Source organism: Leguminivora glycinivorella, chromosome 18, assembly GCF_023078275.1.
Source record: "Leguminivora glycinivorella isolate SPB_JAAS2020 chromosome 18, LegGlyc_1.1, whole genome shotgun sequence".
Lineage (NCBI taxonomy): Eukaryota > Metazoa > Arthropoda > Insecta > Lepidoptera > Tortricidae > Leguminivora > Leguminivora glycinivorella.
Genome location: NC_062988.1, coordinates 16,914,086 through 16,928,111, shown reverse-complemented (window position 1 = coordinate 16,928,111; position 14,026 = coordinate 16,914,086). Strand labels below are relative to the sequence as shown.

The 14,026-nt window shown below is 37.8% G+C and overlaps 1 protein-coding gene across 1 annotated transcript; it reads right to left on the bottom strand.

Moving 5' to 3' along the window:
- Positions 1 to 7,782: 7,782 nt before the first annotated feature.
- Positions 7,783 to 13,404, bottom strand: LOC125235704. Its single transcript, XM_048142268.1, has 4 exons — positions 13,285 to 13,404; positions 10,558 to 10,715; positions 9,886 to 10,011; positions 7,783 to 7,894 (listed from the first exon to the last, which is right to left on the bottom strand). Exons 1-4 carry the CDS (start codon positions 13,355 to 13,357, stop codon positions 7,802 to 7,804), a joined length of 450 nt encoding a protein of 149 aa, XP_047998225.1. The 5' UTR covers positions 13,358 to 13,404; the 3' UTR covers positions 7,783 to 7,801.
- Between the last annotated feature and the right edge of the window lie 622 nt (positions 13,405 to 14,026).

Sequence of the window (14,026 nt, the reverse complement as noted above, 5' to 3'; positions counted from 1 at the left end):
GGTCACTACCGACTGAGCCAGACCGGTCGTCATACGAAATCATTTGAAATGTCATACGAAATTGTCAACGAATAAAAGCGACAAGGTACAGAAATCATCACTTATTTATGCCAGTGACTGTACCATCCTTTTCTCGAATGAGGTATTTGTGATAAGATAACAGTTAGTTTACGTGAAAAAATCTGATGTTTATTAAATAGCGTCATCATTTTTTCTTGTGTTATATCAACATTCACCACGGCTCATCGGAGCTTGGGTTCGCTTTAACAACAAATCCCAAGATTTGGCGTAGGCACTAATTTTACAAAAGCGATTGCCATCTAACCTTCCAACCCGAAAGGTAACTTAACTAGGTTTTATTGGGATTAGTCTGGTTTCCTTACGATATTTTCCTTCACCGAAAAGCAAATGGCAAATATCAAATGACATTTTCGCAGATAAATGTTTTACACTCAAAACTGCGTACTTTCCTAAATGGTTTTGTTGGTCGCCCCTAAGCGATGGTAGGAGGCAGGAGCTATGCCATTATCTTATCTTGTGAATTTTAATTTTGTTTGATTATTTTTTATTTTTGTTATTGTGATTTTATGTTTATAATTATTGTGAATTATTTTATTTTGATTATTATTTTTTATTGTTTAATTGTAATTTAGTGTCTTTGTATTTTGACTTTTGTCCATGTTTTGGCGTTTGGTCCGCTGTAAGCCAAACATGAATGTAATGTAAAATATAAATATAAATAATAAATATAAGTTCTGAAGAACTCATCTAGTAGAGCCGGGGATCGAGCCCGCGACCTCCGGATTGAAAAGTACTAAGTACGAAGGCTAAAACTTTCCTTGCTCATTATATGTAAGTAAAATATGGAGGTTTGCTAACATAATTATAGAAAAGCCCCAATGACATAACTTAGTAATTTTTGTTCCGAAACTACGTGACTATGACATATAATTATGTTGACCCAGTTCACCAAGGACCTTAACGAAGTAGGAGTAAAAATGTTATCTTATAAGTTATTATTATACGAGTATGAAGAATACTTATATATACCCTGTTTATATTGAATTCCGTTAATTTTAAAGAAAGGTTCTTTAGAACAAATACAATTAATTTCTCTAAGAAACTAGCGTCTTAACTCGAGCGGTTATCGAGTAGCGGTTATCGAGTTATTAAAAAAACAAAGATAATTACTATGCATGGTGGCATTATGTCCACCATTTGTACTTATTTTTTTATGTGCAATAAAGAATAAATAAATAAATAAATTACTGAACACGTGTGTGACAGCCTTTACCAATTCCTAATGTTATTTGTTTTGACATGACTGTGCCGTCAATCACTTTACACTAACTTGAATGAATTTAACTAGAAGTGATATACTTTTATACGGCATTGTCCACAAGTCGGCAACCATTGTGCCTATCTTGAGTGATAAAACGAGGCAGCTCAACTCAAGCTACCTCAACTTCTCTTTGTAACTCAGCATTAAATAACTTATTTAGTGTATTCTGAGTCCCTTTGTAATAAATTGTTTAGTCTAGAAGAAAACGTTTAGCTGTTTCTTCTTCTTCTATACAGGCTACGTAGCCGAATGACACAAACGCTCACGAAACTCTCACGAAACGAAACGCTCGTAGATATCTATCTCTATCGCTCTTGCGTATTGGCGCGACGAGCCAGACTACCTTTCGCGGCGTTTCGTTTTCGTTTCGCGTCGCAGAAATGCCATTCGGCTACGGCACCTGGCTCTGCACATAGAACTGTCGGTTAAGTACCTACACCTAAAAATAGGATTCTTGTAGCTTATGGTTTGAAACTGGAATGGTTTCTTTGGTCTATTTCATACCAAACGAAACGGCTCTCCGATATATCTGATGGTGACTGTACATTGAGTTTATAAGGGTCGGTCACTTACGTGGGATGTCAACTGTCAAAGACAACGGCAACAGACAGTCTTAAAATTCATAATCTAAAAAAAAGAGTTGTATATCTGTCACATCGATATGAAAATTCATAATCTTAAAAAATAAGAGTGTGTATGGACAGTTGCGAAATTGTATGGAAATTTGTGCACTTGATATGATTTTTATAAGATTATGATTTTTCAGATCATGAACTATATGACTGTCTGTTGCCGGCCTTAACCTCGGGTTAACCCTCCATTTTCGGTGGTGCAAGTAGCCCTAACAGTCAACAACAACGCATAGTCGCATATCCTTATTGTTAAAACGTGTTCACATTACATATTTACGTTTTTGATTGTTTTTTTTTTAAATCGACTAACTTCACTAGTTAAGTCATATCCTCTGTAGTTTTCTCACTCATTTTAATCTCGCAGAGGTTCACAAACACAAGCATAATTAAATATTCAGAAAGCGGCTAACTTGCGTGCGTATTCCGTATTACATTCCCTGTGTTTATACGAGGCACAGCTTACTTCAGTGTAAGTACTATAAAGCATGTCGACCACTTAGGCGGAATCGAGACGCATCGAATCGTCCTCAAATATTTATTTATTTTTTTCTACTCCCGAACTGTAATTCGTCATTAACAGGGTGCATAGATCTTCATAGATGCTAAGAACATTTATCTTTTTTAGGAAATACATTAAACATTTGCAAGGTTTTTTTTTTTATGAAATAGGCAGCAAACGAGCAGACGAGCCGCCTGATGGAAAGCAGTCATCGCCGCCCATGGACATAAGCAACATCAGGGGAGTCACCTATGCGTTGCCGACCTTTAAGAACCCTAAATACCTGCTTCTTGAAGAACCCCATTTATTTCCTAAAATCTACACTATTATTGGCATAGATAAACTTATTATTTTCGTAAATATTTCACTACTGTCCTCTCTGACGGCTGACGACCAACTGAATGAAGCGCCAACGTGTAAACGCAGTTGGCCATTGGCGCCAAGATCCTTTGATGTGTGGACAAAAAACCGACACCAATCGGTTGGCCGGCAAGCGCAAGCGCCAACTGCCAACTTACGGCCAAGTAGCCCTCTACACGCTTGGCCAAGGGGGTTGGTGAAACCGTTGGCCATATGACTGTGTACAGGGGCCATAAAACCCTACATGCGCGCAGTAACGAAAAAATTGAAAACGCATTGTTTGGCTCTTCAAGTCTTCATCCATGGCATTGTTATAACGTTACTGCGCGCATGCGCGGGAAGCCGGCGAGGGATGGTTTGTGTCAAAATACAGGAAACAGTGTGAATTTCACGAAAGTTGTTCTAGAATACTATTAAAAACTAAGTGCATGGTCGTAGAAAAAGTATTGTATGTAACTGATTCAAAAAATACTCGGGGATCTTTATTAACAATTTTCGGCTTCGCCCTAAATTGTTACCCACGCTTGTCTTTTTATTTGACTTCCTTTAAACGCCGGTTGGATAAAATACTATTTAATTGAAATGCAGAAGGCGAATTAATGAAACTCGACGAGCCTAGTGGACGCCAGGGTCGCCAGGCCTCAACGTCTTACTGCTTGTGAAATTAAAATACGCTACGATGCCAAAGAATTTATATTTACCTGTCGTACACTTGACTACCGTACACTAAAATTCGCTACAGTAATAATTTGAATCATTGGATAGTTACATAACTGTTTTTGTTTTTATCTGGCAGTTGTTGGTGGTGTATTTGTTGATTAGCTATCCAGTACTTGGCCATTGTGAAACAGACCCTTATTTAGGTACGTATTTTTTACATGCATATGTTACCGCCCACTGCAGAAAACAAATATATGTTTAGTACCGTTTGGTAGCCAAAATTTCGTAACGGGCTACAAACCGGGAATCTTGATTTGGGAATCAAGCCCGTTACCCGTTTTGTAGCCGGTTACGTATGGGGCCAGAGTAATACCGTATGGTAACTAAGTTATGTAACTAGCTACAAATTGGGAATCAAGATTTCCGGTTTGTAGCCAGTTACGTATTGGGCCAGCGTGGTACCGTTTGGTAATTAAGTTTTGTAACTGGCTACATTACGGGAATACAAAATTACCTGTTTGTAGCTGGTTACGTATTGGACCCGAGTTATTGATCGGAGTTTCTACCAAATTGATGTTGACGGTGTATATGTATACGGACAGACGAACAGAGCGAAACTATAAGGGTTCCAAGTCAACCTAGTTGACTACGGAACCCTAAAAAATTACTCAATGTCAGCATTATTCAAATAAATCATGTGTTCATGACGGTTAAAAAAATCCCATTGTGTAACCAGTTACATACAATACGGGATATTTTTTCCCGTTTGGACACTGGTTACCAACCATAGCTACGAATTGGTAATTAAATAGTCTCATTTTGTAACCAGTTACAACACGGGATTATTTTCCCCTTTCGAAGCCGGTTACCAAACGTGGTTACAAATCGGTAATGGGAAAGTCCCAATTTGAAGCCAGTTACGAATTGGGATTTTTTTCCCTTTCCGAAGCTGGTTACCAATTTTTAGTTACGAAACGATATTAAAGGTAAATCCACCCAAAATACAAAACACGACACGCACGTTATCTGATCGCGGATTAGCAAAGTAATTTTCTAGTTTAGTTATCATGGATTTTTGCAAAGTAAGGTCTGATAGTTTAAAAAACGCTTAGGTGGTTTTGTTATTCGTAGTATTATCTGTTTTAAGCTGTGCCAGGAGGCACCAACTGGGGGCCCGGGCCACCCACAAAATCCTGCAATGCGTGTTTTCAGCGCAATAATAAATGAAAAATAGCATTATAAAACACTTCTTTATGGTTATAGTTGTGTAGAATCTACGTAAAGATCATTTTAATGAAGATGATGAACGGTAGTTTTATATAAATGACTGGCTTTTGCCCGCGGCTTCGCTCGCGTTAGAAAGAGACAAAAAGTAGCCTTTGTCACTCTCCATCCCTTCAACTATTTCAACTTTAATAAATCACGACAATTCGTCGCTCCGTTTTGCCGTGAAGGGCGGACAAACAAACAGACACTGTACACACTTTCCCATTTATAATATTAGTATGGATAAGAGATATCTTATTGCCAAACATGACAAACCTTTGATACTCGTAGCGTTTATAGGTCTACAGTGTGGAGTTCTTCAAAAAGAAGTGTAGGTACAGATTTCTAAAGGGCTGGAAACACCTCCGAACATACAAGTGTCCGTAGGCTACGGTGACTGCTTACCATCAGGTGGGCAGTATGCTCGTTGCCACCATGTGGTATAAAAATAACTCGTATACGCGTATTTAAGGTAAGTTAAAGAGAAAAAGAAGGAAAAACTCTTTGAATCATTTAATACATAGACAGTGGCGCTGCCCTGGTGACAATTACTGGTTTTATATTGCTATCCCGCCTTTTTCCTTGGCAAATTTTTGGCATCGTGCGATAAATTAAAAAATAAGTAGATAACCCGCGCCGCTAAGCCGCGATCACCATCGCGGCATTATATCTTAGTTTTTTTTTTATACCACGTCGGTGGCAAACAGGTATACGGTCCGCCTGATGGAAAGCGGTCACAGTAACCTATGGACGCCTGCAACTCAAGGGATGTCACATAATGTGTTTCGTTTTGAATTTTACTTTTGTATTCATATTACAAATAACCTAATGTAAGTTTTTTTTAAATCTTTAATTGGGGGCTTTTTCGATTAACGAATATGTCGCCCCATCAGAGCCAGAGACTTAAATAACAGAGTTAAAAATTAATAATGATACGTTGATTTAGTAAATAGTTAAAAACCGCATTTAACAGGATTTAACACTATTTTCAATCACCTCGGACCTGGGGTTCGATAGGTAGGTACCTATTACTAAATGTATTCTATACGTATTAAATTATCCAACGCAAATTCCATAAAATAATACCATTGGGAGGCACACTGATATTTTATCCCGCCAGGCGGCGCCTGTGCATGTCACTGTCATTCATATGTGTGAGAGAGAGAAAAACATATAATCTTCTCGCTCTCGCATATGGACTAATAGAGTGGCGCCATCTCTCATAACCTTTGAGTGTGTCTCCTCATCGTCGTCTAGGTCACAGACCTATCATTTCGCTTACGCTGTCATCCTAATCTTATTTCTAATATGGTCTAGGTAGTTCGTTGCGAAAATATAAAATTGTAAATGAATTAAAGGTAATAACTTCAATAATATTATTCTTTCCTTTAATTCATTTACAATTTTATATTTTCGCAACGAAAAACCTAGACCAGACCATATTACCGCATTTTTCTCCTGTATTTGAAATAAAACCTTAAACAGTATTAAACTAAATGCACGCTGAACTGGCCGGTTAGAATAAAAAAAAAAAACATTCTGACGTGGAGCGGAAAAAAACAAATGATTGACACAACGTTCATGCGTCGCGTCAAACATTTTTCAATTTCAATTTGAAATTCAATATTTTCTGTTGCTTTATGTTAATTGTGTATAGTTTAGAAATAAAATCATCGAGAGTCCACGCACATATTTTTCATAAAAAAGTATTATTATCATGTGTAATATTTCACTCTTGCTTAATATGTCAAAGAAAAATAATATTTGTCGTTTAGTGTTGGTCGAATAAGTTCATTGAAATTGGTTTATTTCTTATAACATTGAGTTCAGGCGTTGTCAGTATACTTATTTATCTTTATAAGTAAATGAGAAATCAGAAATGTGAATGGAATATTGGTAATTGTTTGAGGGTCCTGCGTTTGATAGGTTTTCTTCGTCATGTAGTGTTGAATGTGTCGATATAACACAAAATATCGGGCCAACTTGACCGTATGATATCAGAAGCTTGCTCAAAATGAGAGTTCTGAATGATTCAATGGTAGTTTCATTAGAAGTCGTGATTACTTTTTTGATTTTTGTTGAGCTTCCGATATTTCAAAGCAGTAAATGCATCATGATCACGGATAACAAAATTCAAATTGCTCAAAATGGTAAAAAATATGATATTTATATATTCATTGGATGGGTATTGTATAAACGTAATTTTTGAAATTGATTTATTTATTGTGTCTGTAATCTGTAAATTAAATGTTGAATGAATAGGTAATAGCGGTTCAGTCGTGATTTGTTTTGTTGCGTCCTTACGCCGTGTCTTGCGTGGGCGACGGTCACGCGACCGTCGCCGTCGCGTCTCATACTTCCATATCGATAAGGTCTGCGCAACCAGCATGGTCGCGCGATAGACGATAAAATATCAGGCCGTCCCTATCGCACTTACATATAGTGCGATTGGGACGGCCTGCTATTTTATCACTTATCGAGCGACCATAATTGCTTGCCTGATTTCGTATGCGTCGCATCGCCGTCGCGCAACCATCGCGCGACCGTCGCCCACGCAAGCCACGGCGTTAGACTTTGTTGTAGGGATAAGCGATTCCAATGTACACTACATTTTATAAGAATATTAGATTAGAAATTATAATCAACAAGTTATTTATAATCAATCGTCCGTCTATTTTAGCGCTAACTCACGTACATACAAGTTTTTTGTAAAGTATAAAATCTTGAAATATACTAGTAGGTATAGGCACTGGTCCCACCGCGAGCTAGTAAGCTATGAGCTATCGGATATATAAAAACGAACAAAAGATAAGCACCCCCGTGCAAATAAAAGAGACACGGCGACATTGATAGCTCAACGCTGGGCGAGTAACTATGAACATCGCCGTGTCTCTTTTATTTACATGGGACCACGGGAGTGATTAACTTTTGTTTGTTCTTAGCTCATAGTTTACTAGCTCGCGGTGGGACTAGTGCCATAGGATTACATGATTATTAAGAATTAAAACAAAATTCCCATAATAATTTTAATCTCATAGAAAGTTAAGCTTTCAAATGCAACTCTGGTGCATATTTGAAAATGCATGCAGTTATTTCGTTGCCAAGAGCACACGGCGTCGATTCCTCGTGATTCACCTGAAATCAAATATTTAAATTAGGTATATTTTGCTTAAAAAAACAGTAGCGAAAATATAACTATAATACTAACATAATCACGTTCAATTACATCTCCTTCTTTGATTCCTCATGGCTGAGAGTCGCGATCACATGAGGTCATTATTTTGCGCACCAAAGTTCGCCTTTGAGCAATTACATCTACACAGTTACTTAAACAAAAATAACCATATTCACGTGTAGTACAGTCATCGCAAAAAATAAGTGATTATTTCTATACCTTGTCGCTTTTAATCATTTGACAACTTAGTATGACATTTCAAACAAGATGTTAATGTGACAAGGTACACAAATCATCACTCATTTGTGACTGTACTGGAGATAGGTAACTGAACGCGACTATGCCTGTTATATGGTACACGCTTATTTATTTATTTATTTAATACAGCAACTATCAAACAAACACGAACGTTTGACTTTGTTATTTTTGTTTTGGTGATCGGTATTGGTGTCGGTTTTTTGCACGAATTAAAGGGGTGTTCGACAAACTGGCACAGGAATTCGCCTAGCTTGTGGATGCCTTGTTTGTTCGGTGTTTTTTTTTTATACCACGACGGTGACAAACAGGTATATGGTCCACCTGATGGAAAGCGGTCACTGTAACCTATGGACGCCTACAAGGGGTGTTGTGCGTTGCCGTTAGAAACTTGTCCACTCCTTTTTTGAAGAACCCCATACTGTAGTTTGTCATACTGTAGTGTTTATATGTTGAGTAATTTAGGCAAGCACTGAGGATAGCTCGCTAATATCCATCTTTGATGTATACAGGATGATGGCTCATTGAAATCGGTCAGTATGCTCCCATACTGACCGATTTCAGCAGAATGCAGTTTTTCTTTTTATTAAAATTGATAACATGGTTCCTAAGAACAGATCTTCGTATGTCTTGTGGTTTCAGACGTTTCCTTACTAACCGATTTGAATGAGCCACCATATAAGGAAAGCTGCTGCATATATCTCCCTTGTAAACAAGCTACACATGGGATGGGGTCAATTATTTCAGCGCCTATTTAAGAGCCATAAGTGTACCAACACTTATTTAAAGTTACAGGAAAAAAGGTTAAATAACGTTAACTATTATAATTATGTACTTATGGAACTATTTTCACGATGTTTTAATCTACAAATACGACAATAGATCATAATCTGCTTCTAATAACTTAAACTATTCGAAAATTATACTCTTATAGAAAATATTAGAACGTCCTTCTATTATCAAATAAATACAAAGTCATACAAGACAAACTTGGTGCTTAGTGAGAATTTAATGATGATTACTTTTTTTAGAATCGACTAGTCAAATACGATAGATGGTTTTTATTTTTTTATTTCTTTTATTATGAGTTCGATATCTAGGCGGGAAAATCGAATTGTAAAAATCTTTAAATGCAGTTTTGATTACTTTTAAAAGAATGTTTCTTTGAATGAATTAACATTTCAATTGCTATAAGTTATGTATATTTCGGCATAAATTAAATATAATAAGACCATACCATCCCATATATTAAAATGCGACCGCCTAAGAACGAGCATACACTACACCACACATAGATGGCGCCACAAAAAATGCCAGGGTGGCTAGCCGAATGGCACAATCGCTCACGAAACGCTCACGAAACGAAGCGCTAGTAGATATCGAAAGCTACAAGAAATTTTTATCTGTGTGGTGTATCTATCGCGCTTGCGTATTGGCGCGACAGAGCCAGCGGCGTATCGCTTTCGTTTGGCGTCGGAGAAATGCCATTCGGCTACGGGGCCTGGCCTAGAAAGTTAGTTAGCGCCAATACGCAAGAGCGATAGAGATAGATATTATCTACGAGCGTTTGTGCCATTCGGCTACGTACCCTGTAAGCCCGCAGAGTTATTCTCGAATAATATAAAAGTAGTAACTAGCTGTGTTCCACAACACTATGTGGATGCGTCTTTCTTACTTTCCCCAGTTGGGCTCTTACCTCTTTCTCGCAGTTATCGGCCACGGTTTTCATGTGTTCCAACTTCTTTTTGTTTCTGAACACGAGGGGTGTGACTGCGGCCATGAAACCCATCTTGGAGTACTTGTTGTTCTTCACCACACCTATCTGAAAAAGAGTATCACTGCGCTATATGGTCAGAACCTAGACGATTTTGTCTATTCTTTATTTTTCATTAATAATAATATCTTAATTGTTTCCTTTATTTTAATGGAATGACATGACAGATAACTATTTCTTCTACGGCCGTACGGATCTCATACGCAATGGTCATCCCACACTGGGCTGTTATAAATGTTATATAACACGGTTTAACAGATAGTTTGATTGACAGACAGACATGTTATATAACATATTTTATTAGAGCCCACTGTGGGAGCACCATAACATAATAGGTAATTAGGTATAGGTACCTTATGTCGCAAAACAAATCAAACTTATTTGTGTTAAGGAGCTAATTTATTAATTAATTTATTTATTTACTGCACATTAAAAAAAATGTTGTTTTCCGTGTTTGATGGTAACTAACTGGCTTGATTGCTGGTCTGGTCTTTGGTGATTACTTGATCCTGCCTTTTCCTTATTTGTCCGACATATCTCTGTTATGCAAGTTACTACCCATTCTACCCAATTAGTTTATTTTTAAATTCTTACCTTTTCCAACAAACACTTGATGATGCAAGCAGCTTTCTCGGGATAGGGCGGGTCTTTCCGAAGGTATTCCAGGTCGGTCTCCGTCGCGCCGACTTTGGTCATGCAAGACCTCGCAGTGCTGATTAGGGTCTTGCGCACGACCGTGGTAAATGGGTTCTCTGAGTGCACAAAATTATGTTATTCATTATGTTTCTTGCATCTTGATTTACCTCTGTACTTTTCTAGGAGAAAATGGCTTAAAATATATACTACTGTTTACAAGAGAAAGAAAGAAAAATCACACAATGATACGTCGTAGAACTTAAAATTAATAATACAAAGCAACCGTATTCCTACCAAGTAAAATTAATATATTTTTGAAACAAGTGTTACTATGAAATTTTTAGTAGAATAGAATATTTTATTTGTATTAATTGTGCATCGGCACATGTAGTTGTATTGTAGTTATTAAGACTATTCTTGTAGAACGAGTAAATAAAACTCGCTTTTAGCTCGTTTACGAACAACTTTTGTTACAGGACCAGATTACACAGAGAAGTAGGTATACTTACTCGTATATATAATATCTATAAAATATTGATGCGTGGAAGGGTGGCTGCCCATCATCAAAACCGATCCATCGGGTGATGGCCTTGAAGCGGTGGCGTGTGCCTCGAATGCACATGCTGGTCGCGCGTATTACAGCAATATATATTGATGCGTGCACGATGCCAGCCTAATGTTGTGGATAAGGAACGGCTCCAACATTCTGATATTGTTTCGGCCATGTGTTTTATATAAAGTTGGACATTTGGGGTGCGAAAACTCCAGAGCTCCGAACACGAGTAACAATCCAGTAACTTTAAAATCTTTAAATCTGTAGTACCTATGCGTCAAATACGGTAGTTCTGATTTTTTGCAGACTGGTTTATGATGTTGGCCTAATGAATAATCCAAGTTTGTGACCTAGAGGCAACTTTGTCAAAAATCGAAAAAAATCGTTTCTTTTTCAAATTTTGGCGATGGGTTATACATAACTACCAGTTTTTGAAAAACTTTTTTGAGGGCGTTTTTAAAATAGATTAAATTTGATACTAAAATTGTAGATGGATTTAAAATTGCACAAATTTCAATCATCATAAATATCAAAATCTACTTGATCATTTGATTCTCCTCCATCACCCCTCTCCGTTCAAGATTCTGATAGCCTCTTGCCAAATCCTTCGCTTCTTGGTCTGCCTCTTCACTCTGTCTGTAAAAAGGATATGAAGTGACTTTTGAAACTCACAGATGATTTGGGGTATTTTAAGATTGTTGTCGATAGGGTTCTCGTGATAAGTTGCGCCGCGGCTGCATTTGCCTTCTCTTTGTCTGCGAGCTTACTTTTGACGTCCTCTCTCAAGGTCTGGTTAGTGGTTAGTCCTCTTGACTAAGTGGAAGATTGTTCTTGGAGTGTAAATCCTCTCTGTGACTAGATACCCATGCTCTTTAAAGTAGGAAATGTCTTCATCAATCTCCTCGGCAAATGGATTTTCAGGGTTTATTACTCTCGACATATAGTCTTCGTCTTCATTTGTAGATATAAAGTATCTTTTCAGTGAGTACTGATCCGGATGACAATTAGTAACATTCCAAAGATCCTTCCCCCATCCTGGATCATCTGAACCCTTCATTCTATTCCTGGTCTCATATTAGAACCTGTGGGTGGTAGTTTCCACAGATTTTTCACTAGGTTGAACCCAATCCTTAGTCTTGCGGCTGCCCCTACATGATTTATACCTAAGGTTTGAAGAAGGCTGGCGGTGTTCTTTGAGATACTATTAAGGTCATCAGCCGGGTTCTTTCCTTGTGGTCTTATCGAAAGGACTTCGGTCCCAAATTGGCTGACGAATTTGCCCTCTATGTACCAAGAGGTATACTCGGCATAGTTTACCTCGAAAAAAGAATGTTTTATCATCCCTTCAAATTTCTTTTGTTCATTTCTATACAGACGGAATTTAGATGGACCACTATGTGATAAGTATTTTGTGGTAGAGTCGTCACTAGATCTAAGGGTGTGAACTCTCATTTCATTTCTTGTCATTTTGTAGTTAGCAGCTAATAGCATTGTTGTAGAAGCTGCATTCAACATACCCATAAGCATCCCTCCACTAGAGTAAACAAACTCTGCATCTTCGTTCAAATATGGTTCAAACTGTTGGGTCTACAGAGACAATTTTAGTATCATATTGTAGCAAATTTAGTAGCGCTGGTAGCCGAGCGGTAAGTACGTGCGACAATCGTTCCGAAGGTCGCGGGTTCGAACCCCGGCTCGCACCAATGAGTTTTTCGGAATTTATATGCGAAATGTCATTTGATATTTGCCAGCTTCGGTGAAGGAAAACAGCCGTGGCAAATGCCGGAATAACGCAAGGAGGATGATGATTTTAGCAAATTTAGTCAACTTTAAAATCGTCCTAAGAAAGGTTTTTCAAAACCTCGTCGTTACCGGTTATAATCGCGAAAATTTGAAAAAAAAAACTATTTTTTCGCGGTTTTTTCGATTTTTGACAGAGTTGCGCGCTCGAGGTCAAAAACTTGTGTTATTTATTAGGCCAACATCATAAACAAGTCTGCAAAAAATCAGAACTACCGGATTTGACGCATACTGCCCCATACATTCAGGCGACAAAGTTAGACAAAGTTATAAATAGAATGATTCTTCGAAACCCTACGTGTCAAATACTAATTGAAAACATATTAACAAACCTCTTTCCTCCCCATTTACAAGGAAAACCAGCCCGATGAAACACAAAAGTTTTAATCCCTGCAAACAGTTCATTTCCACGTTGTTTCTAGTAAAATTTTCCGAACAAAATGATATAACAATTTCGCTGGTACTTGGTTGGTTGCGGCTGATAAAATCTTTCTACCAATTTATTCCGCTATCAGGACGTGTGATCGCTTCGTATCCGTTTTTGGGAAATAATGATTGTTGATTTTGTAATTTACCTTGAATTGATTCGAGTCATTAGGCTGCCGTATCAGGAAATTTCCCTTAGGTTAGTAAAAACGATTAAACTGATTGTTGGTGAGCCCACCAAGCTATGTTGGTATGTCATACAGGTTTGATGTAAGCAATTTTTAAGTGTGAGTAGGTACCAATGAAACTTACAATAAATATATGGAAAAATTATGACGTAAATAGTACCATTATTTTTTTATATGGGATAGGAGGCAAACGATCGAAACGAGCAAGACGCCTGATGGTAAAGCGATCACTGCCGCCCATGGACACCCGAAACACCGGAGGTGTTGGAGGTGCGTTGCCGGCCTTTAAGATGGGTGTACGCTCTTTTCTTGGAAGGTTAAGGTCGTATCGGTCCGGAAATACCGTAGGCGACAATTCATCCCACCATTGACGTGATAGCCCCCCTGTAAGTCCGAGTACTATGCAAATGTTCGTAAAAAAAAGAAGTAGCGTAGCAATAAGCTTGAAAGATATTTTTTT